The sequence below is a fragment of the Vanessa tameamea genome, chromosome Z, assembly GCF_037043105.1.
Source record: "Vanessa tameamea isolate UH-Manoa-2023 chromosome Z, ilVanTame1 primary haplotype, whole genome shotgun sequence".
Taxonomy (NCBI): Eukaryota; Metazoa; Arthropoda; class Insecta; order Lepidoptera; family Nymphalidae; genus Vanessa; species Vanessa tameamea.
The window spans coordinates 10,074,434-10,100,967 of NC_087341.1; the positions used below are offsets into that span (position 1 = coordinate 10,074,434).

The 26,534-nt window shown below is 32.4% G+C and overlaps 2 protein-coding genes across 5 annotated transcripts in view; one reads left to right on the plus strand and one right to left on the minus strand.

The window, feature by feature from the left end:
- The window catches only part of LOC113403416 (medium-chain specific acyl-CoA dehydrogenase, mitochondrial), a 345,704-nt gene that overhangs the window by 116,305 nt on the left and 202,865 nt on the right, over positions 1–26,534 (plus strand). The window lies entirely within an intron of this gene.
- Positions 15,176–18,524, minus strand: LOC113403628 (uncharacterized). Its single transcript, XM_064220538.1, has 4 exons — positions 18,477–18,524; positions 16,730–16,821; positions 15,468–15,563; positions 15,176–15,294 (listed from the first exon to the last, which is right to left on the minus strand). Exons 1-4 carry the CDS (start codon positions 18,499–18,501, stop codon positions 15,190–15,192), a joined length of 318 nt encoding a protein of 105 aa, XP_064076608.1. The 5' UTR covers positions 18,502–18,524; the 3' UTR covers positions 15,176–15,189.

Below are 26,534 nucleotides of genomic sequence, written 5' to 3' on the forward strand. Positions count from 1 at the left end.
TAATAAGTCCCCAGCTGACAACGTTGTGGAAATCTCCAGTGTGTCGAACAGGGTAGCGTACCTCATTGTAAAGCTCACCGAGAGGTACAGCCTCAAGGTGGTGCAAGCGTACGCATTGACCTCGACACACTCGGACGATGAAGTGGAGGAAATGTTCGATGACATATCTAGGGCTTTCTACTTCTCCACGAAAACCCACTACAACGTTGTCATGGGGGACTTCAACGCTAAAGTGGGAGTACAGAATTGTCGGGAATCGGTAGTAGGACCCGATGGATTTGGAAGCCGAAATCATAGGGGGCTAATGATTGTCAACTTCCTTGGACGGGAGGGGCTCTTCTTGATGAACTCTTTCTTCAAGAAGCAGCCCCAAAGGAAGTGGACGTGGCAAAGCCCCGACACTATGACCAAAAATGAGATCGGCTTCATCATGACGGAGGCACATATTCAGAGATGTCTAAAAATAACTAAGGTAGATAAGGCAACTTATTTGCAGTAGCTTTAAAAATTTGAGTTTATTAAGTTTATTGTTCCTTCGAAGTTTAAGAACGCCTGCTATAAATATATTTTTTAGTTTTATTTTTAACATACAGTTAATTTTATATTAAGATTTGATTCCAAAGAAAATACTGAATATTAATGTTAAGATAAACATAATTCTGTTCCATAATAAGGCCAGGGTATGGCCTTATTATGGAACAGTGGTCGGAAAAAGACACGGAAGTCTCCTTAAAAAAAAAGCTTTTAGTTAATAGAAAATATTTTTTTCTGAAACAAAATTATGTTTAATACATTGATTATTAAATAAAATCTTAAACAAACATTTTTTTTTATTTAATAATTCATAGTGTTTTTTTTGTACTAAAAAACAAATAAGGTAGCCTTACATGGGTCACGTACCTTATATCACAAATAGATGATTCCAGGTATTGGATTTATCGATTGCAAAGTTCAGACATGCGCAAGTCTATCTGGACCTAACAGGGCCTGGAAATCTAGGCATTCTAGCCTCAGCGGTCAGTCTATAATCACGTGTGTTGTGCAATTGAGATTTTTGATCCAGTAGAATCAGTGAAAACTTGTAATATTTTAATTTACCAGTGTGTGCGAATCATCCGATTGGATTTCGTAAGTATTTAAAAATATGTATTATTTGTATTTTACTAATTATGCCCCAAGGCGAATGTGATCAAATATTTGTGTAAATAAATAATAATAATCATAATTATAATAATAAATAAAAATATTAATAAAGTAATTTTTACTAGTAAATTTTTACTTAAAAGCGAGCGATACTTTATTTTTATTTTTTTACTTTATTAACATGGATTTGAAGCGAGCTTAATATAATTTATTAAAATAATGCCAATTTAAAAATCACAATAATGATGTATAATTTTATTTTGCTGTCGATTTATTGCCCATGCGATTGATGCTTTGATATTTATAAAAGTATACACCCCACCCTTCTCCCTATGGGAGGAAGTGGGGTATGCGCAGCTGCAATGCAAAGGGAGAGGGGCGAATATTTTGTTCCCATGTGTACGTTTATCTATAAATATGATTTTAATTCGGTGCGAGACGCATGTGAAGTTCCAATAGTTCGAATCCATGTTTATTCCGTATAACAGATCCATGTTGATAAAGAAACATACTTTGCTTAATTCATTTATTTTTATTTAAGGTAGATTTTTATGTTAAGAGAAAGTACTGCTGGTGCTTAGTTCTAATGCAGCGAAATAAATCTTAATACAATAGATTTTGGTTCTTTTATCAGTCGTTTAAGCTGTGTGAGTTTACAATTTACTTATCCGTTAATTAAAGCAGTTTAATTTTAATATTTCCGTCGGAAACAATTAAAAAGAATATTTATATTTCTTTTTAGGTTACGAGATGTATTGACAAGTTCGTAAACAACGCGTTCGTTGGAAATAAATTCTTAATTAATAAAATGTTCAACATCGACGAGCACCTGCTTAACTCTCCGCATATCAGCAGCTTGCGAAGCTTTGCGAAGCCTTGGTACATGCATTTCATGATATCAGTTTTTTGATAGCAAAATAACATTGATTAAGTGCTCAACAAGTAAGAAATAAATATTTGTTTTTACGTCCAGATCTCCACTTTGAGCGATAGTGACGACGATTTGCTGTTTTTCTCGCAACCACGCTCAAAGAAGAAAAGATTCGGTAAATATATTGCAAATTAGTACCATTAATGTACTAAATTATATAAGAAACTAAAGTTGCAAACTATACTTTCAAAGGAAATGCCGGACGCTGCCAATCCTGAGACAGCAGAAGCCGACAGAGAGGGTATATATCAAAATATATTCTTATAAACTTACATTAAACGTTTTCTGTAATCAAATGAGATGTTATATTATTTTCAAAATATCTTTTCAGTATTCTTCCAACAAGCGCCGCGGCAACGAGATGAAGAGGATGGATGCACTTATTGGTATGATTACAAAAATAGGTGACACGGATGAGGTATGAAATCAGCATATATACTAATTATTAATTATATAAGGCTTTTTGTTAAGATTCCTCTCATCTACGTATTTTCTACAATAGTTCATATTTTTCAGGTCGAAGTGATCTGTAAATCATATGAAGACTATGCTTTTGCTAAGCGCATGGCTCTAAGAAAGATAGGTTATTAATACCGACTTTAATGTCTTCTGGAATTTTTCGTAATAAACTGAATATTAAAATTGATATTGGTTTTTTATTATATTTATAAATTTTATAAATCTATGTAAATTGTAAATGATCGAATAAAGTGTGATGTAACAGTAAAAAACATTTTTTTAGTTTCCTAACTAACGCTCGATAAAAGTGTTAATTATCATAAAATGGATGATACGGACGAGGTAATTACATCGAAATATACGCTAATGACATGAATTTCATGAGATTTTTTGTTACTTACCTGCTACGACTTTCCTTATCTACTAAGAATCTACTTTCTATAATATTAATAATTATGTTTTACAGGCTACGGATTTGTTGTGTAAATCCGAAGACTTAATTAATATTAATAAACACAACACTGCAATACATATGAGTAAAGGTAAATTTTATCGGCGAGATTCAAGTAACCTTAAAGGCTAGTTGAATCTCAAGTAACCTTAAAGGCTATTTGAATCTCCCAAATTCTGTTTTTGTTATTTATAAATTTTATTTTATTATTATATGTTAGACGTAAATATACATATATAAATAATTGTATGGAGTCGAATGATATAATATTTTTTCAGATTGTTCGGTACAAATCCTGGCAGATGTTGAAGAGCAGCCAGCGCTTCCTGTAGAACCCTGGTCACCTGCAGTAGCTCCCGAAGATATGCCAGCGATCGAAGCATATTATAAATGGATTGAGCACTACTTCGGTCACTTTTTGGCTAAACAAGAAGAGGCTGCAAATGATGTAATTGTTATCGATTAATTTGTCTTAATCTGAACCGTCACCTGAATACTTTAATTTTAAGAATATACTTTTAACTGAATAACTTTTAACTTAACTTTTTAACTTTAAAATAACTTTTAACTGAAAACTTTTAAGTTATGAATATACTTTGTACAATCTTGTCAATTATAACTCTTCAAGTGTTGACTTTATTCCGTTTATAATGTTTTTGTTTTATTAAAATATGAGAATCACACATTGCTACCAATGGAATAATATTAAAAAATTTGTTAAACTAAATTTAATATGAGTAGATTTATTGCTAAGTACAAGATGTCCCTGTAAATTCAATGTTAGAAGCAGTTTGATGTTTTCATCCTACGAAATTATGTAATTTTTGCATGACATAACATGGTATGACAATTCTTTATGTACGATACATACTCATGGAAAAAATTATGAATGTATATTATTATCAGGATTAGGAAATCTAAGGATTGATAAGTAAACACAGATAAATGAGATGTAAACGGATAGCTGGAAATATTTAGCTCACGAACTAGCGATAAGGTTATATAAGATTCTGATTTGTTTAATAAAACTCTAACCCTTCCCATTTGTTATGTATATTAAATATAAGTAAATTTTCCAAAGACGGCTTGGTAAACATGAGTTATTTACTCACTGTTTCAGTTTGTACCGATTTAGAACATTGTCGTGAAACAAAAGTGAGAGTGAGAAAAGCCGAAAGCATTGTCACTTTTTGAACCCTAAAAATACGTTAATATTTTCCACATATCTTCAACATTACCTTTGTTAGACATTTGTATAATGTAGTATAATTAGTATTTAATGAACTTTTTTTGATATCTCGATGTTTTAACATATCAATGTGGTTGATGCTTATATTATTAGGATTTTTAAATATTAACTTTGATTGTAATGTAGTTTTTTGCTTAGGACAACATTTACCATTATACAAATAGATTAATTAATATTTAAGGAATTTTATTCAAATTATAATCATCTAAATGTATCTTAATGTTGTTCATCTAATTGTCTAGTAATATAATTCCAATATGAATGTTTACATGTGTAATAAATGTATTAAATGTCTATGTTTTTCAATTCCTTTCGAAACTTTTCTTTGGATTACTATAAGCTTGTGAACAAGACATTCGTAGATAATGTCGAAATATCGAACTCCACCAAATAAAAATAAAAAACATGGTATATATCCCGTTTTAAATACTTATAGTAATAAAAATAACCATTAAATAACAAAAATAAAATAAATAAATAAATAAAAATTACCATGTTAATTAAAAAAAATCTTTGGATTTTAAAAATATCTGCTTTAAGCCCATCTCAAGACCATTGCAAAATAATAACAATAAAAATTTAATAATATTCTAAAAGTTGTTTTTATTTTTACCTATTTTCTACGTGTAGAAACATATTGTTAAATTATTGTCAGTACAAATTTAAAAACCATTTAAAATAAATTTGTCTTTTCATATGCACATATTAATGCTTGTTCGAATCCAAAGTTTTAGCGATTCATTCTATTAAACTGAATCTCAGTGGAGTTATTGTTGATTTTGCTTCTGCTTTGCCTGACTTCCATTAACGTATAATAATATACGCTCGAAATATATTTGATGAATGATTTTACTTTAACTGTTATTTGCATTTGCGAAAAACCAATTGCCATTGCGATAAAACAAAAAAATAATTCAAATATTCAAAGATAACTTTATCACTCATTATATTGATATTGCCATTGATTTGATGAGAGGCGACTCATGAATAGCAAACACGAAAACAGACAGGCCTTCAAGACAATCTTCCCTCGAGAGGGAGAGGTAGCCTTAGCCGAGCAATGGAGCATTCACCGGCTGTTACTTTACTTTAAGCAGACAGGCTACTCAAATACTTGCTTTTTCAATTATTTATACATCAAAAACCTATTTTTTTAGATATTTTAGAAAATCTATTAACAACAAAACTAAAAGTTAGTTTGCATGAAACAATTTTAGTGTTTTTACAGATAAACACACATACTAGCCATAATACAAACAAAGTAAATCTCAAATAATTACTTCACAAAAATAGTTATAGCTCTAAAATTTGAAAAGAACTGAAAATAAATCAAAATAAATATGAACAGATCTCGAAAACTACAAAAAATCGCAGAACTTACATGGGGGTCCAATCGATAGGTATTAATGTCCCCAAACCACAGGCCTCCGCTGGAACAGGTTTCCTGGGACACCCTATATATCAAATGTTACTTATGCATTATGTTAAAATAACTTTCCTAGTTTTATTTTATTGTAAAAAACATGAAATTTGATAGCACATTTATGATGTCTTTAGCGACTATAATGGACCACCTAACGTTGAGCCAGTGATGGCAATCAGGTAGCGATAGATGGCGCTAATTCAATCAACAGCATTACATATTTCGAACAAATCTGCTACCTAATTCAAATTCAATAACATAGATTGAAAACATTATCCGAGTTTCATTCGCTCAAGTAAGTAATACAGAGCACGCCATGACATTAGAAAAATTACAAAGCAATTTTAAGATAAGAGCTTAAATATTTTTTTCAATAATTTGCAAATTAATTGTTTATGATTGTGGTTAAAGGCGCATTGTTGGACGAAAATTGTAACTTGGATCAATTAAATTGACTAGTGCAGCGATTACTTAGATATCAGTTCAATTAAATAAAACAACATTTGTTACATTTTATTAAGTTTTTTAATTTTTTTTGTCCTTAAATTACCTATCGAAGGGCATACCATACCTACCGATTACAATACTAGGTTAGTTAGTAACTTACGGCGAGAGTTAATGGTGGTTGATTTGTTAAATATTTGGCTATATTTAACAAACCAACATTAAATGAACCTTACAATATTTAACGTTGATGTTTAGTGACTTAATGGTTTAATTGCAACATACGTTGCATTCAATAGTAGCGAAGAAATCGAGGGGCATACCTTCGCTATTGCTTACATTACTACGCGCAGTGAAAACCTTAGTAATACCGCATACATTAGTAACATGCAGTACTGGCTTGGGGCCAACTTACACTAAGTTAACCTTAATTACAATATTTATGTTTGATGTTTAGTGGCTTAATAATGTGTCGATTTCAAACATTTGTCGATAACTGGTACGTATAATACTAGAGTCAAGGTCTGGGAATCGTCAAGTGAATACGTCCCCGCCCTGAACTATATATAATAGTAACTTACAGTGGTAATAACCGGTTGTTTTGTTAGATACATGAACATATTTAACAAAGCAACATTTAATTTATCTTAATTACAATACGGGCGATCTAAGTTGGCCGGTCAGAAATTAGTTGATTATTATATTTTAAAGGTTATATAGTAGAGAGGCTAACTTCAGACCAGTCTCTTTAGATGGCGCGTATTATACTAGTTTAAAAGTCTCTGAAGCTTCAAGTGAAAACTTCCAACGCGCCACAACACAGAACACAGAACCGCCCGTCAGGTGCTGAAGAATCAAGCACCGAGGACCTAGAAAGAGAAAAAGTAGTCCATTATTACACGATGTTTTCAATTTTATACACTGAAATATTTATCTTCATTATAAATAGAAATATAAGTAATAAAATACCTTCTATGTGACAAGTACGCATTTGTTAGGTACTTGTGACGCGTTCTCCATCGAGCTCCACAGCTGCTCAATTATATACTCCCTCCCCCTCCTAAATTCATCTTAAAGGAGGGGGGAGTAACCCTGGAATATAAAATAATTAAATATATATTTAATATTTTCTATGACCCATCGACTTAAAACGTGGTCTTAATTGGACTATAATTATTTTTATTGATCAAATATTATCGACACTAACTTCAGCCAGCCTTTTCAGATTGCGCGTAATGCACTAGATTCAAAGTCTCTGAATTGAGAACATTCAACGCGCAAGGCACCATCCGGTGCTGAAGAAGCAGCATCGAGGTCCTAGAATGAGAAAATATATATCTACTAAAATGCCTTTATAAATTATAATAATAGTATTATAGAAATTTACAATAAGTCATGAGTTATATTTTTTTCAATAATTTGGTCATTAAAATAATGAAAAAATTAAAATACCTTATACCGTTGTACACAATAGCCGTTGTACGTTCACATACCACCGCGTCCAGCAAATGCGCATCTTACACCCCTCCCCCTCCTCACATGACTGAAGGAGGGGGAGGGTAAACCTGAAATCAAAAATAATTTTAAAAATACTGGTAAAAATAAACCTAGTAATAAGTAATACTAAATATATTTAACAACAGGGCAGGGCTTAGTGCAAGCTCGTCTGATACCACCCACTCATCATATATTTTACCTTGAAACAGCAATACTTATTATTGTTGTATTCCGGTTTGAAGGGTGAATAAGCCAGTGCAAATACAGGCACAAGGGACATGACATATTAGTTTCCAACGTTTGCTGCAAATTGGCTAGGTAAGGAAATATTAACATATTTCTTACAGCGCCAATATCAGGCGGTAATGACCACATACCATCAGATTTCCCATTTGACTCTCCATTTTTACCAATTTTATTTAAAAAAATATATTTATGTATATTCATGAATGTAACAAGTTTGTTCAATTATAAAGCGTCATATTATTGAACACAAAGCGGAAACTAATGAATACAAAATAAATTACATGAAATATATTTTTGACAAAAATGTACGATAAAGCTATTCAATGAAAAATGACACTTACGATTTTTAAAAGGGCTGCTACTGAAGTTGCTACCTTTTTCACTTACTTAATTAATTAAACGAAAAACTATTAATTAAAGATTTAGTTACTTTTCAAAATAAATACCTATTAATTGTGTAATATTGAAAAATAATATCTCAACGTATTAATAGTCTCGAATCAAGTACAAGAATGCCTGGATTCCCGGATTCTGGAATTAGTTAGAGGCTGGCTTGCGCGTGCGTAGCTTTATTTCAATCAATACATTAAAGCAAATCAGCGTTCAGAAACTACGAAGGTAAAACTAAAATGACGCCAGGTCCGAATCTATAAAAAATAACTGACTGAAAAAAAAAGAGCTGAAATAATGCAATCTTATTTTGAAGATAATATCTTAATAATATTTTTATTATAAAAACAAAAATAAACACGTTTTAAAAAAAAATTATTATATATTAATTGTAAAATTAAATTAAATTTTAAATCTTTTTTATTTCCGCAAAAACGCTGTCAGGCATTTTGGCGACGTCACATTGATAAAAACAACAGTTGTGTATGGCACTCATTCAACGTTAACAGTTATAAATATTTGGTGTTTTTTGGGAAAATAATGAATTACAATCGCTATCGTTGGTGTGTAATGTACAAATACTAGCATTAGAACTCCAGAAAAGTTCTTTATCAAAGTGTCAGATGATATTGAAATGACAGTTTTGCCTATATGACGCAACACCATGGCGCCTCCTGTTTTGGGTCACGTGATATACAGACTATAAATTACGGCTTTTAATTTTAATATAATAAAATAATAATGCCCTTTTATGACTCAAAATCAAAATATTTAAGTATATATCTACATATATTTTAATTTTGATCAAATTTCATAATTCCTTTTTACTACCGAATTACAATATAATAATTATATAAATATATTATATAGTATTGTAGTAATATTTAACCTCCTTGTTTTATATAGTGGTAGTGCCACACTGCATACATTTGGGTTGCAGCCGAATGGGCCGGCACGCCCGGGGAAGTACCACTCTCTCACTCAAAATCGGCGTAAAATGGAAGCTATGCTACCGCGTTTCGTCCGGTATCTGAGAGTCCCGGAGGCCCGATCCGCCTCCCCCCCAAAAAAAACATAATGGTTGTGCAGAATTTGGTTTCATTACCCCAGGAGGATACCATCAGTGACTGCGGTGGAGAATCCCTCTCTGGGCATCCATGCTCAGGACGTACACCACCTGAGCAGGGATGCCCAGGCTGCCCTCCGAATTCTGGGGGGGGGGCAATTTTGCGCTCGCCACTGTTCCGGGCAAGCGGAGCAGGCATCATAAGGCAACCCCTACCACCCACACTGTGGACTTCTGCAACATAAGGGGACTCAACTCCAACTTGAACCCCGTTCACTTTCACCTTGAGACGGCGAAGCCGGCCTTGCTCTTTCTTACCGAGACCCAGATATCCTCTGCTGCCGATACGACGTTTCTTTCTTACCCCGGGTACAACTTGGAACATTCCTTTGTATCACGAGCTGGGGTGTGCGTTTACGTCAGAGATGATATCTGCTCTCGACGCCTCGGCAGCCTTGAAGGGCAGGACCTATCGATTATCTGGCTGCGTGTAGACTGCGACGACCATCCGCGAATCTACGCGTGCCTTTATAGGTCCCATAGCGGTAATGCCGAAACCGACCGACTGGTTGAGCACGTCCAAGTGGCTACAGATTCCGTGCTGCAGCAGATCCCATCCGCAGAGATCGTAATTCTTGGCGATTTTAATGCCCACCATGCCGAATGGCTTGGTACACGCACTACCGATCATGCGGGTAGATCTGTTCTCGACTTCGCTTTAGCATACGATGGGATGTGGTCCTTCTTTGCATTCTACCCATGGGGGCAGGTTTGTTTCTCGCCGGATGATTCGAGCGTTGTTGCTGACTCTGTCGCCGACGTGGTACTTCAGGGTATGGAACTGTTCATTCCGTATTCTGCGGTCCCCATCGGTGGCAAGTCCCAGCCCTGGTTTAGTCGTTTATGCAAAACGGCTTCACGCCGAAAATGGGAACACTACCAAGACTGGGCTAACGCATCGGCGTCTCGTGATGTAATTACCAGCGCATTCGGAAAGGAATATAACTCTGCCTCTAGATCCTTCAAAAACGTGATTGCTAAGGCGAAGACGGAGTACATTAGCAGAATTAGCGAGAGACTGGTGCGCCTCCCTTCAGGAACACGTGCGTTCTGGTCTCTCGCTATGGCTGTCTCAGGGAATTTCTGCCAGCCCTCTTTTCCATCTTTGCACAGAGACGGTGAGTCATTACCCCATACCTCGAAGGAAAAAGCTGATCTTTTAGGCTCTCTCTTCACGGCGAACTCGACTCTAGATGACCGAGGAAAGTCACCACCAACAATGCCGGGATGTGATACCGGAGGTTACATTCCGGCAAAGTGCAGTTCGTAAAGCACTTCTTTCCTTGGATATTCATAAGTCGAGTGGACCCGATGGCATCCCTCCAATCGTGCTACGGACTTGTGCTCCCGAGTTGGCACCGGTCTTAACGCATCTTTTCCGGCAATCCTATGCATTCGACGTCGTCCCGAACTCCTGCAAGACTACTTTGGTGCATCCGATTCCTAAAAAGGGCAACCGCTCAGACCCGTCCAATTATAGGCCTATAGCCATCACCTCCTTGTTCTCCAAGGTAATGGAGTCCATTATTAACTGCCAGCTCCTGCGGTACCTAGAGGAGTACCAGCTGATTAGCGACCGCCAGTACAGTTTCCGTCGGGGTCGCTCAGCCGATGATCTTCTAGTTTACCTGGCTCATAAATGGGCGGAAGCAGTTGAGATCAAGGGGGAGGCATTAGCACCCAGTCTGGACATAGCGAAGGCCTTCGATCGCGTGTGGCACAAAGCGCTTCTTTCGAAGCTTCCTTCCTATGGGCTTCCCGGGAAATTATGCAATTGAATTACCAGTTTTTTAGCAGATCGGAGCATCAAAGTTGTTGTCGACGGTGTATGCTCCGACTTAAAATTCGTCAATGCTGGTGTTCCACAAGGCTGCGTTCTATCACCCACTCTGTTTCTTCTGCATATCAATGACTTGTTGCAAATCAGTACCATTCACTGCTATGCAGACGATAGCACCGTAGACACCTCATACACCGGCCATGCTAATATTTCTCGGTAAAACGTCGAAGAAAACCGGAACAAACTTGTGTCTGAAATCGAATCTTCGTTAAACAAAGTTTCGAACTGGGGCCGGCTGAACCTAGTCCATTTCAACCCCAAAAAGACGCAAGTTTGCGCGTTAACTGCTAAAAAAACACCATTTGTCGTATCTCCACTATTTGAGAACATTCCATTAGCCGCCACAGCTAGTATAGGAATACTTGGCGTCGATATTTCAAGCCTCGTTCAGTTCCGCGGTCACTTGGAAGGCAAAGCCAAATTGGCATCAAAAAAGCTCGGTGTGCTCAGCAAAGCAAGACAGTATTTCACGTCGGCCCATCGTCTAAGACTCAACAAGGCACAAATTCGGCCACACATGGAGTACTGCTCTTAACTCTGGACGGGTGCTCCCCAGTACCAGCTCCTTCCATTCGACCGTATCCAACGTAGAGCGGCTCGAATTATCGACGATCAAGCCCTTTCCGATCTGCTTGATGCTATGGCTTTGCGTAGAGATGTTGGATCGCTCTGCATCTTCTACAGAATTTATCACGGGGAATGTTCCGATGAATTATTCGGATTAATCTCGGCTGCTGAATTTCACCTTCGGACATCTCGCCAAAATTCAAAATATCACCTACACCACCTAGATGTCCGAAAATCCACAACAGCGCGATTTTTAAGACATTTTCTGCCTCGCACAATCACTCTGTGGAACCAGCTTTCGCCGGCGGTTTTTCCGAACCGATACGACTTGGGAACCTTCAAGAAAAGAGCGTACTCTTTCCTGAAAGGCCGGCAACCTGCAAGCCTCCCGGTGTTGCAGATGTCCATGGGCGGTGGTAGTCACTTTCCATCAGGTGAGCCTCCTGCTCGTTTGCCACCTCTAATATAAAAAAAAAAAAGTTATAACGAATGTCATATGACACTCTTAAGAATGATGTCCTTTTATTATGTAGGATAAAACCACCTATACGAGGTGTTATCTTATTACAAGTATAAATCATTTGTCTGTACATTACTACAGATTATTTAGGATTTTCTTTCATTACTTATACCTACTTAATACTTACTTACTAAATATTTTTGTGTTAATTTTTATGAAGTCACTGATTAACATTTGATATATATTCTCTTTTCGAAAATCTGTTTAAACGGCAAAACTACTAAGTAACTAGTTTGCTAGTGGAACAATTCTTGGTACTTGATTCTGACGTATTACAGGCTCGTCTGGGTAGTTACCAACCACTCATCAAATATTCTACCACACAACAACAAAATTTAGTATTGTTGTGTTTCCATTTAAAGGGTGAAAGTCAGTTAAATACAGGTACAAAGGAGATTTTAATCTTAGATTTTTGGATAACAACTAACATACTCTTTAAACACAAAAATAGCTCTGCGCTTTATAATTACACTTTATTTCCAAAAGGGCGGGAAGTGAGGAAAAACAAAGTCAGAAATACATCTTTATTTAAAAGAATAAACTTAAACGATTTATAACACATCAAAGACAGTAAGTATTACAATGGATAGCTGCTATGATAGGATATAGATATAGATGACGGGATATTTGCTAAATACATATATCTACTGTAGATATTTTATATAGAACAAATGGAACCTGTCGCCAACTCAAAAACTTATATCTGGTATGTGTTTAGATGAATGTTTACAACAATTTAAAACGATGTATTCCAATATGCTTAAACATAACTTAATTCCTTCCACAAAATGATTCTCGAATACTAGAACTACTACAAGTTATACACCTTATAACATATTGATTACATATTTATTTCATCATTTCCGTGAGCTTCCCTGACAATACATGGGTCATACCCAACCGCGCACGACGAACGATCTGACGGACCGTAGATATAACTATAAGTTGGATTATTATATTTAAATAACAGCCTACGGAACAAACTACAAGCCGATATTAAAACAACAACACGAGCATTAATTTCGAAGAACGAGAAGAATGAAGAACAGATTAATTGGATTAGATAAATAGCTTAAAGGAGAAGACAGAGATATACCGCTCTTAAAAGAGCTGATGAGATGAAGGAGGAAAAAAAAGTTGCGAAAAGGAAATAAGAAAAATGCTCTCCTTATACTCTATTACATAACTATAATGCATCTATTCTCAACTGGTTATTCCCAGGGGGGTTGTTACCCCAGTCGGGCCGAGTGAGCCTTACAACCTTAAATATTCATATGTTGTACAATGCTTCATAGGACGACAAAGTGATATACCTTAAAATTTAATGTTTGTGATTAATTTGCATGCTTTTGTGAATCTTATAATTAACCATATGTAATTAGTTTTATAACGTGTACATTGGCATATTGATACAGTTGAGTAAACATATACATACAAACTACATGAATGCTAACACTAATAGTTATTTTTTTTATTAATTTAAATAAATCAAATTAAACTACGTATGATAGATTACTAAGATAAATGCGTGTACTTTATCCTAGCATATTATTTATCAAGTTTGTAATTAAAGACATATTGAATAAATAAATTAATTGATAAATATTAAATCATTAAGCTTCCCTAACAATATTTCAATCGATGTACATATGTGTGCGTGTTTACTGCGTGGTCTACCCTGTGGGCCGATATAATATGCGCAAGCGCCGTTTATAAATATTTTCCGAAAAACAATATGTGTTTTATAGTTGTTATGTACCAAAATCTTTATATCAAAATCACTATAAATATCTATAAAAATTTAAACAGAATTAATAACCTGACCTTCATCTTTACTTAAGTAATTTTAAATTTATCTTTAAATATAAAGCATATTTAATAAATATACTATATTACAACAAATTATACAATAATATAAAAAATTATATAAAAATACAAAAATATATTTAATTGTCGTTATGTATTACTTACCATGGTTATATTAACACATATCCTATCAACTTAAAATGTAGACGTTAATTTAATAATTTTATCCAAATCTTAATAAATAAACCATATTAACAAACCAGTTAACAGAGTTGAGCAATATACATATTATAATTAATAAGTAAAAGATTAGACATATTATAATTGAATATCTGTACGTTACCTAAGATTCACGTGAATTACAGCTTGTTCGCTAAATATATCCTTATTCAGGTTTTTTTTGTAAACTTTAATACTCCGTTTATACAGGTATTAGAACCCTGCATTTTTTTTTTTAGTGCCTATCCTACAAATATGTAATTTTTAGTTTTTTTAGCACGTTGATATTAAAATGAAGCATTGTCACAAAACCTTATAGCAAAACGAATATTAAGAAATAAGGAAAATAATAATCAAACAGCGTTCTCTCTACATCAGAAATAACACTCATAAGTTTAATAAACTTTGCAAATCAAATATCAAAATAAATAACCAAAACAATGCATTTAACTCATGGAATATAAATAATTTTAAATAACATAGATGTTATGTTAGACAAATAATAAAAAAAAAATGACAATTCCTCATCTATCTAATTTTAAGAAAATTAACATACTTTGGGATCTTTATAACCCAAACATAATAGAATTTGAAAATTATATTTTTTAAAATATAAGTTTACTTAAATTTTAAAACTGAACTTTAAAATAGTGATTAATTGTATCAACAAATCATACGTAAGCATACGTACGTACATACGTAGTTTACAAAACAATAAATATATCTTCTGACGTCATAAACTTTGAATTTGTGTTTGTCATACTTAATTTGAATAAAATAAATTTACAATTTTGTTAATAGAAATGCGTTAAAAAATCGAATTTCCAAATAATATGTGAAGCATAAAAAATATTAAAATGATCTTAAGCACCGAATATTTAATTTGGTTCATCTAGTTCATCTAGACAGTCTTCTCCGGCAGGTTCCTTCGGATCGGCATCTTTAAAATTCTCTTGAAGGTCTTCATAATCCGGCACAGGCGTCTAGAAAACGAGTACATTATATTCGCATTTTTAATAGACTTCAAAAATAAGGAGGTTATCAGTTCGACATTTTTGTATGTAACATTGTTAGAATTGAATTATATTTGAGTATGATGATCAATGTATTCATATTTATAATTGCGTATAGTAAACTTTGACATTTAAGACTGTACCTTTGACGTAACGCTATCCTTGCATGTTTGAGGAGATTGTTCCAGCTTATCCTGCGCAGCTTTGCCGGCTTCGGGAGAGGCGATTATAGATATCACCTGAAGAATACACTTTATGATCAACATTTATGTTCAGAACTAATAATATTATAACAATATTTGAAATACTTATAACAATATTTATAATACTGGTTTCATCTTACTGGGGTTAATTCCCCTGTCTCAAAAATTAAGTAATAAACAGAGACAACAAGTTAATATTTTATTTTATTACTTGGTCGGCTATTGAGTAAAGATGGCTCAGATAATAGATCCTCCCGGGCGCTCCATTAAATTTTCAAGAGCTTAATTTATGTTTACAATTTACCTCGATCTCAGCGATGAAGGAGAACATCGTGAGAAAATCTGTATACGTCAAGTTTTATCAACTGTTTATGAATCTAAATTTAATTTTAAATTTGTATTCAGTAAGTAAGTTAAGTAAATAAGTAAGTATTTTTACATTGGATATTATTTTAAATCAATTTTGTGGGAATTTTAAAGAGCGACCTTTAGTACGAATTCGGTCATGTTCGAATACGAATTTCCACCAGCGTCCTTTCTGAATATTTTATTTCGGTTGCTTTGAAATAAATTCCTAGTTTTTATACATTTTCGGAAATCTAATTAAACGATTATGTTTTTAAAATAATATGCAGAACAAGTTTCATAATTATTTTTTTTCTTTTTCAGGTATATTCCAGGTAAAAAAATAAAAAAAATATTGAAATAATATCTTTTCCGTCTCGCATTTTTAAATTTGGACCGATAAATATTGTTTAAATATTGAAAAATATCTAGTGTTTAATCGTTTTATAAATCAGAAGAAAGAAGTAGATTTTAACTTTTTTTTTAATAAATTTTGAAGTTGCAATTTTGACTTATTTTGAAAAAATCTAAAAAACGTGATAACTCAAAAATGGTTCACTTTTGCATTATGCATATGGGGGTTAAAATTATCGCAAATAGTCACCCCTACCACCTCCTAGCGCGAATACGTCGAATTACCAATAACCCTGTATATATATTATACTATTTAGATAATACAATGTATTATTATTTGTAAAGAGAAGGGATTGTATAATTATGAATATATTTGATACTGTAATCAAACAAACTTTCTATTCAGTTTGTTCTGCATGATGAAAATGAAATAAATAAATATAAAGAAAACTTACATATCATTCTGAGTCCTCATACAAAGAAAGGAAATAAATGAGACATACCGTGGCGTCTACGGCGGCAAACAGCTTTTTAAGTTTCGATAAGCCCTCATTTATTTCATCCTGCTGTGGTGGCTCATCGTCCTCTGAGAACACTGCAAAGATAGAATTAAATCATTTTACCTATTTCATTATTTTTTTTATAAATATTCAGAATCGCTAGAACATGCTATGTAAAGATAAACAATGACGCCATATTCTTCAGTTTTTGACAGTGATCTTTCAAGAATGTGGATTTTTTTTTAAATACTTTTGTAAAGTACATTAGAAAATCGACTAAATTTATCTGGATATAAATCAACTTAATCAGGATTTCTCATTATTAGATACCATAGAATATATATGCATTTGTCCAGTATCAATATTCCTTCTTTTATTTAAGTTCGTGCACAAATCAACGACACAATGTGTGTTAAGAAAAACATTTTAGACATCAGCTCTGATGTCGTGTATTCAGTTATCCTTAGCCATAAAATGAGAATTTAGATTATTCACCTTGTAGTTTCCTTCATTAGAGCTATTTTCGATTCTCAATATAGTACTGTACGTGTCCTACAATAATATTCAACTACATTCCTTATCAAAATAATAATAGTATTTCAGTGCCTTATGTATCAAAAAACGATTCTTCTTATTTCCAAATGAATTCTATGCAATCCGTTGTAATCTTAATATGGCTATTGCTATAGTTGAAATAACGAACGCATATATGGACAACAACTAATCAAAGCGTTAACATTTCTGGGTTTCAGTAATGCATTAAACACTGTAGATTTTGACATTTTACTAGCAATACTATTAACATATCTTCTAAAGTGACTGATTGGTTTCAGTGTTACGGTAACGGGCACATAGTAATTATCGTAACGGAAACTGGTATTTGCTCAGCGGTATCATCGTCGTCTCCTATATCACTAGCCACATTTATTATCTCTACCGATGGTATGTAGACGATTTCCAAACATATTCACAAAACCCATCTTAGCAAGATCTCAGACAATATTGTTTAATAAACAAGGATCTAGTTTGCATAATTCAATGAAGAAAATCATACGGCTTTAAGCTGAATTCTACTAAAACAAAGGTTATATGTTGCCAGAGCCTTTTATGGATTTCCCAAAAAAAGTACCACCAGTTCTTCGTATTTGGCTTTGATGAGGATCATTCTTGGATTCCTCAAATAGATAATAAATATTCGCTGCCATAGGCTAACTAAGAAGGCTGAGTAACTTTCTACCCATTCTAACTAAATTTAAGCTAGCACAATCTCTCTTCTATCCATTATCGACTATGCTGTACTTGTTATGTTTTTCGGGTTCGTCACTCGGAGGAAAATTTTATTATCTCCGTTCATTTAAAATGTTCTTTTTTTTATTCCAAGTCTTTAGCCTCTAGCTATAAGACGCGCTCAGTCACTAGGCGGTTTTAAAAGTATGATTAAATATTATTATTGGTTATTTTTATGTTTCTAAGCAACCGTTATCATTGTTAAAATATTATCGCGTTATTATAATGTATATATTTTATACATTTATTTATTGTCATAGTATATATTAAAATTATTGCACCCTTTCCCAAATATATATTTTATAATCAGCCTTCTGCCCAAAGTTTGCCTGGAATTGCTTGGTCATTAGCGATAAGACCACCTATTACAACACCTCATGCAACTTTTGTTAAATGTATAAATTGGTCTTAGTATTTCTGTGCAAAAAGACTATATAAATAAATTATACTTTTATATACATACATTCCTCATCGAGATCCTTGTCCATGATTTACTTTTTACCGGAGTTTCCTGAAACAATCATACGATTTTATATTTTATACTTGATTTATAATAATAATTTAATTATTATGAGTGACCATGGTTCGACGGCGTCTCATGCAAAATGGCGGTCATTAATACGATGTGAAACTAATATCAAATAATAAGACAAAAGCTGCAGAATAGTGCACTCAAAGGATGAAATAACGTTGATCTAATACTTATTAGTCGTTAGGAGTTAGATTCGGTAAAATGAACGGAATATATATAACAGCTATACTATTGATACTATGTTACAATGGTCCCCCATTTATGCGCAGTAAGCTGTCGCGGTGCAAAATAGCCCTAGCGAAGAGTAAAAAATGAAAAGATTTGATAACAATTTATTCGTCTAAATCGGTGGAGGCGTTTAAAATAATAGTCAAAAAAAAAACTCGCATACATACGTAAAAATCACTCCTTTTTTGGATAGTCGAAGCAGTAGTAAAAATAATGACCGTTGTTTCTCAATACTTTTTGCAATATTTTTAAGAAAAAAAAATAACAATTTTCAATACGATAAATTATGATGAAGATGTGACTAATTCAGCTTATCACGAAATATTTGCCATCATGGAATTTGGACGTTTACCCATTACTTTCATAAAGACAAATTATTTAAGTTATTCAAAGCAGCAATAGTCTAGCATGGAGACTGTTGGACTACCAAGCAAACGTTCGATCCCACGGCACAAACTTCTTTTTTTTCGAACTTATGTCTTGCCTTCACCCAGCACTGCATGGCTTCCCTCTCTCATCGATTACAAGAAACCCGTTCCTAGCAGTGCTAATTATTAAAAATTATAAACAATGACGATACTATCATAATGATTACGTAGGTTATTTTAATATCGTTCCATCGAATTAACGTTTTTTCTATATGTATAATTTTTATATAATAAAGAACGGAATATTTATGATGGTTCAAATTTTAATCCTTTAAAACAACATACTAATATAAGTTAGAATTTTTTTTAATCGTAGTTAGATATTTTCTAGTAGTAGTAAGTATCAAGATATGAGTGTATTGCTTTTATTTATAAAGCATTACTCTTACATCTTGATACTTACATGTTAAATGTATAAATATAAATTTAAACGCCATGCGGTCAAGTACTCAGGAGTTTGTCATACGCTTTGTCTCCGTTTACATTTTATTTCGACAGCGAAGAGGAGACACCGAGAAAAACTCATGAGCCGGAAGAAATTCTGACATGTCACATCATCCTGCCGGAGAGTTTCATATGGATATATATATTTTTTTTAACAATTAATACATACTTATTATTTTTATTTTCATTGTAATTTGTAATAAAAAATATATATATTCATATATATAAAATTTATTAATAGAAATGTCTACTTACGGTTATTTAAGCGACTGCTTTAATACTAATTATTCACATTATAATTGAAAACCAAATTAAACTATTATTACATTAGAATCGAGCACTTATTTGCACAAATAATTCAAAACAGGCACTAGGACGTCTACATTGCCGGCCTCCGGGTAAGCTAGAAACAGATAGGTTTGCGCTTGCTTATATGTATTTATTTCAACCAATACAGTGCAATATGAAAACATCAACAAACTACGACGTTCAAACACCCGATTGGCGCGAGATTCAAAACAGATAGGATATTTGTTACAGGTAGTTAAATTAACATAAATAAGGTAAATACCAGTTCCATCTGCATCGCGATAAAAGTAGTGTTATCGAGATTTAATCGAAATGAATTTAGTAGAGTAAAATAGCTCCGTCGGATAGTGACAATGAATGTAGCCGATTTGAATCGAAAAACAGCTGATGAATTATGCAAAAGGTTTCAAATGATACGAATATAATAATAGAATGTGGTTCAAATAAATTAGTACTTATTGTTTGTAATGAACTTTAACTAAATATGGGTATATTGTTTATTTATTTTCTTTCAGAATACAAAAGTACGTTCACCGAATTTATGAATATGTAAATACTGGTATAAAAATAGAAACCATATTTACATGAAACGTTTTATATATATAATCCTTACTATTCCTTATGTGGATTATAATTCTGACTTTACTTTAATATAATAATTATTATAGTTGATATGGCATTTATGACTTTCTGATATTTATTTCCACGATAGTATTCCTCGATGAGTTTTAAATCTTCTTGTAGAATAGCTGATACATGTTTATCTTTTTTTAGACAAGAGTAATCAAAGGAGGTTCGTTTTTATTTATTAATCTAAAAAAAAAAATTACATTCGTAAGATTTTTATTTATTAATTCTTAGTCATCATGAGTAGCTTTTCAGTCTTGTCTACTAACACCTCATGCCTTTGGCTGGACTCCGAAATTAAGAAAATTACAAATATTTACAATTTACATTGCTTAATATATAAAACAGGAGGTCATTTTATAAATTCTGTTCACCAGGGATGGACGAGGCGCTTTATCGCTTTATTTAGGCGAAGGTCATCCCCTTCTGAGATATTACCGGAACATAACTTACAATTCCAAAGTGAAAAAGATAAAACATAGTTTTTCTAAACAATTTCTACATAGTTGGCGAACACTCTTTTCAAAAGCTAACACCTACATTGAAATTCTTAAACGAAAATGAATAAGATAGGCGTTGGAGTGAGTTTTAGTGATGTAAGATTGCCGTATAAACTTTATCGATATAAATATAATGTTACGTGATGGTAGTATTTTAATTGAGCTTGATTTTTATTAAAAACCTTTCTGTTTACAATTTCATCATACGATGGTACCATTATTTAAATAATTAATCTTAAATTTTAAAATAGTTAAACACTGCTAGTTCAACAAGTATACAATTATTAAAATATTCAAACCCTTCAATTTAATATAAAGATATACTTATTAATAAATATTATATAAACTAGCAAAGTTTTTGTTTTTTTATAATTTGGCATTCTATTCATTGCTCGATACAAGAATTGCTGGCTCTATGCAGTCGAGTAAGAGTTATAACAAGATTGTGATTGTTCCTTGTTAATCCTTCTTATCCCTTATTATTCTTTGCTATTGTTATAATTTTACAAAAAAAAATACATAAAACTTAACTTCTAACAACCTGGTAAAGACTTTTGCAAACTATGTTCTGGAAAAGTACTCAACATGTATTATGTTAAATGTAGAGTACACGTATTTTGCATTTTAAAAAGAATAACTACTGAGATGCTTGCCGGTTCTTCTCAGTAGAATCTACATTACGATCTGGAATTAGTTTTATATTAAAATTCATCATTTAAAGCATATTTACTTTGTGAAACCAACACTGACTGGAATAAATTCTGTAAGAATCATAAATTAATTAGATCATATAATTAAAATGTGTCAGAATTATTGTTGTACGAAACAGATATCTATAAATTTGTTAGTGCAAGCCATAGATTTTTTGTGAGGGGGAGTTCATTCGATGTAAAAATCGCATCCATTTTCGTTTTATAATATCATAGCTGCTCCGCGTGGTGGCACCCGCGTTGAACATTCTTGTTCTGCGTCCTTGGACGCAGTATGATGTTATCATGTTATATAATAACACCATACTCAAGATTTGGACTATCCAATGTTAAAATATTTTTCAAATTCGAATTATAGTTCTTGAGATAAGCGCCGACAAACAAAAAATAACTTTTTATATTAATTATATTAGATATGTGAAGACAAAGATCATGACATTAGTTAAGCTTACCGTAGTTTAGCACACGTTGCTAAACTCGCAACACGACAAGAGCAACGCATTGGTTGGCTGGTACACCAAACTAATTTAGTATTTAATTTTCTTTCTAGATTAATCAGTTTTCCTTACTGTGGAGCGTATCTACCCAAATATAGATTTACAGGAAACCTAAAGGTTATTAACCTGACCAGTTATAAAACATATTATATATACTTTTTTTTTATTTAAATCTCTAAATCTGAAATATAATATGTCAACAGTAAGTTATATTGTATAAGTTAAATAAAACTACATAAATATTTTATAACATTTGAGTTTATTATCTTCGCTTTATAGCAAACATTACGTTAGAAAAAATGTATGTAACTGTAACTTAAATGTAACTCAATTTATACATATAAATAATCAGCCTCCGTGTGTTTGCGCTTGTATTACTCGATCGATTGACCTGAGATTTTATATTTCAATTCGAGCGTATTTACAGTAAATTAAAACCTGTCACAATTTTTCACTAACGCGCATAACTTAATGATAATAACAAAATCATATCTGATAAACTACTACAATTGATGAGTTATTTGAACTTAAGACCAAGAATAGGTTACACAGAGGCGAGCTTACACATTTTTTATCTTTTTATTCTCATATGGTCGAATATTTATACTTTTCAATTAAATATATTCAAACTCAAATGATATTGTCGAAATATTAACAAAGGCTATTCAGCACATTTAATATGTTTGCTATTTTTAAAATGTATGTGATGTAGTGAAAACGTCGCAAATGTGCAGTGGCCCGGGGGCCAATTCTAATCCGATTCTCTTTCCATGCCTACTCATAGACATAGTGGTAGTGTTTAATTTGACTATCAATGAGTAAGTGTGATGCTTCTATGTTGAATAAAGGAATCTTGAGTTTGACTTTGAATTTGATACATATTTGGACGTATAATTATCATTAATTTACCTTTCAACCAGTCACGGTTTACGTATTTTTGCAAATATAACATTTGAATTTATATGGTTACATCTACTGCACTAAGGACAGGACTTGTTAATATAAACCTATTTTTCTTTTACCCATATACCCAACTTTTTTCATCTCATCTCATTCACAACTCCGCTGCGTGCGACGACCCCAGTTCACACCGACTGGTACAATCAATATTTCTTTGTTTGATGCCACAGCGAATCGTCTCTATGGTAGCTGAAATGGTATTTAATATAATATTTTAAAATAATTTCCAAATCGAAATTCGTGATTTTATCGAATTAGGAACCGTACAACGTTTTTAAAGACAAGCGTAGTTTGAAAATTTAAATACATCTTGATTTAAAAACTCTTTCGATTAGTAAAGGGTCTTTCCTATCATAATATATATAACAAAATTTAAAACAAAGAGGTTGTAGTGCCTCGCACCCACCGTTAACTACAGATTGCGACAATATTTCGGGGGACTTTTTTCAAACCTTAACAAATCAAATCAAATCAAAATATACTTTATTCAAGTAGGCTTTTACGAGCACTTTATTTAAAGTAAAGCTACCACCGGTTCGGAATGTAGATTCTACCGAGAAGAACCGGCAAGAAATTCAGTAGTTACTCTTTTTCAACGTCTAAAAATATAGTCATGTTAGTTAAATACAATTATATATGTATGTTATGTCTCCTAATTTTATAACGCAATTTAAAGAATATATCACGTTGGTCTATGATCGAGGTGGTAACCACAGTTGATTATGTGGTTTTTCTAGAGATTGAAGTGTTATCAGTAAATCCATGTACTTTGGAAAATTGTGCAGGGACAGCTCTAGCTGCGGTGTTTATACGCTAGCTTTAGGTCAATTCAAACATCAAATGATTGTCTTACCTGTTACGTGGATGGAATCCAATGAGTGTTCTAAACTTTCCTTCGCGTTTCTGTATTACTATAACCGCTACGTTCAGTAACGCCCTGCAACATTAAGTCGTGATTATGGTACTATTGACTAACGGAAGACATCTGTATGCTGACCTCATCTTAATGTATATATCTATAAAATTAGATAAATATACTATTACTGAAAACCATTTTTTTGTACTGGAAATATTTCTTACATAATTCGGAGATAATTCATCAGGCTGGTGAAAATTAGGACTACAAGTAGCATTATAAACATCATCGAATTTCCTGTTTTGAATTACTATAAAATAGATCAGACCCAGCATCCCAGGAGTAAATCAAGCTGCAGTATGTCTAAATTTAGCGAGAAAACTGCAACAATCTACTCTAAAAGTTAAGGCAGTAAATTTCTAGTCTATAAAAACAAAAATTATACTCGTGCAATAATAATAGAAACGATCAACATTAATCAATGAACATATGCATACATTCACCATATCAAGTCCTGATTTCAATTAAATTATATTTTCAACTCCAGGAAACTACTCAACTAAAATTAAAACAATAAATTTCTAGTTTATAAAATAAATTCATTCTGCAACATAAAATATACTAATTCAATAATAATAAAAATTACCAATAACAAATTACATTTATATATAGGTTACTTACAATAAAATTATTGTTTCAACTCCAGATAATTACTCCACCAGGTGAACATCACTGTAAATAACATTACAAACATGACTACAAAACTCGAAAATTGCAAAATAATACCTTTATGTACAATTTTATATTATCAGTATAAAGTTATTGTATAAATTTGTATAAAAAATTCAATATTCTATAATTTTTAATATATGTCAAAATATCTACTAATAAAACATTAAAATACAAAGACCATTATCTATCTCCCAGATTTAAATTTGGTGGTTCAACGCTGAAATATGTAATAAAGAAAACAGATAGATGCAAATTATGACAGTTTGAACGAATTGAAAGCACAGAACACTTACTCAATTGAACGGTCTATTGAGCACGCTGGGTGACCAACATAAAAATAAAACTCCTGTCCTGTCCTGGAGTTCATTATTTAGAAAATCTCACAAATAGGTAATTTTGCAGTGCTATACGTTCTTAAAATTCTATGATTTTCAAATCACGATTACCTGTCAGTCAGTCCTCGGAGTTAGAGGTTTTTAAACTTGGCGATTCTCTTGCTCAGTCTTTAGATTATATTACATGTAAATTTGGTTTTTAAAGTATACAACAAATGCCGAAAAACAAAATACACCACAAAACATTAAAAAAAAATGTGCCAATGGACTATTGATTTAATATCTAAAAACCAAAAGTATTATTTTTGTAATTGTTTATTCAGTGGAATAAATAATTGCAAATTAAAAGTGTACACAGTAAATTTTTATTTAATGTGTACACTTTTTATTCGCTTAATTTTTAGTTAACTCATTGGTAACTTATATTTTGAATCTGGAAGCATTCACTTTAATATTTATTAAGGCATACATTAAAAAACACTGGTTTTTTAATACATATTTCTCAATATTATGAACGTTTTTTTTTTTTATAAATAAAGATGTTGTGAAAAAATATAATACACATACCACAACACAAGGATAAAAACAGAAAACTTTTACTCCTGTTATTTGACTACACAGAGCCTGGGGACCACGTTTACGATTTTAGAACATGATTTAAGTAATCTGTCTCTATTGCTAAATTTAAAAGAACAGTAAGGAGAATAAGTTCATGGTTTATTATATTAAACACCTTTGGGAATTATTAAGCTGTTGTTTTCTTAACCATATTGAAAATTATAAATACATAATTAGACAAAAAAACAGATTACGGATTTCTTACGGTGGTTCCTTTCAAGTCAGGGTATCTTCTTTTCAGAACCTATAATATTTATTACTTTCATAAAATAAATTTACTTGCGCCTGAGAGGAATCCATAATGCGAATTTACAACGGCAGCTTTGCTTTGTGAAATGTTTATGTTCACTAATAATCATGGCCACTTTGATTATGTACATAATTTGTTTTTTATGTAGACCTTTTCTGCCATGATAACGGTACTCTGCAGTGAAATCTTTTATTTTATAAACTTGTTGCATCTTAAAGGTATTCCGGACGATTGTTTTCAAAACTTGAGTCTATCTTTCGTGTTATTGGAATCAACGGAGATTCGGACAAAACAATCTTCTCGAGATTTGGACTTGCCGTAAGAAATTAATATTAATAATTTAATCATTTACGTACGTCGCTTATATCTCAGTCCACTTAAATTGACAAGTGGGACAGTTAGTTTTAAGATTTAAGTGAAATTAAATGAAACAGCATTTATTACATTTTATTTAGTTTTTTATTTTTTTTGGCCTTAAATTACCTACCGAAGGGC

Coding starts and splice junctions, on each gene's coding strand:
- LOC113403628 (XM_064220538.1), bottom strand. CDS start 18,501: ATGGACAAGGATCTCGATGAGGAAT. Junction 16,822..18,476: donor CAAGGATCTCGATGAGGAAT/GTATGTATATAA, acceptor CTATCTTTGCAG/TGTTCTCAGAGGACGATGAG. Junction 15,564..16,729: donor TTGCCGCCGTAGACGCCACG/GTATGTCTCATT, acceptor TGTATTCTTCAG/GTGATATCTATAATCGCCTC.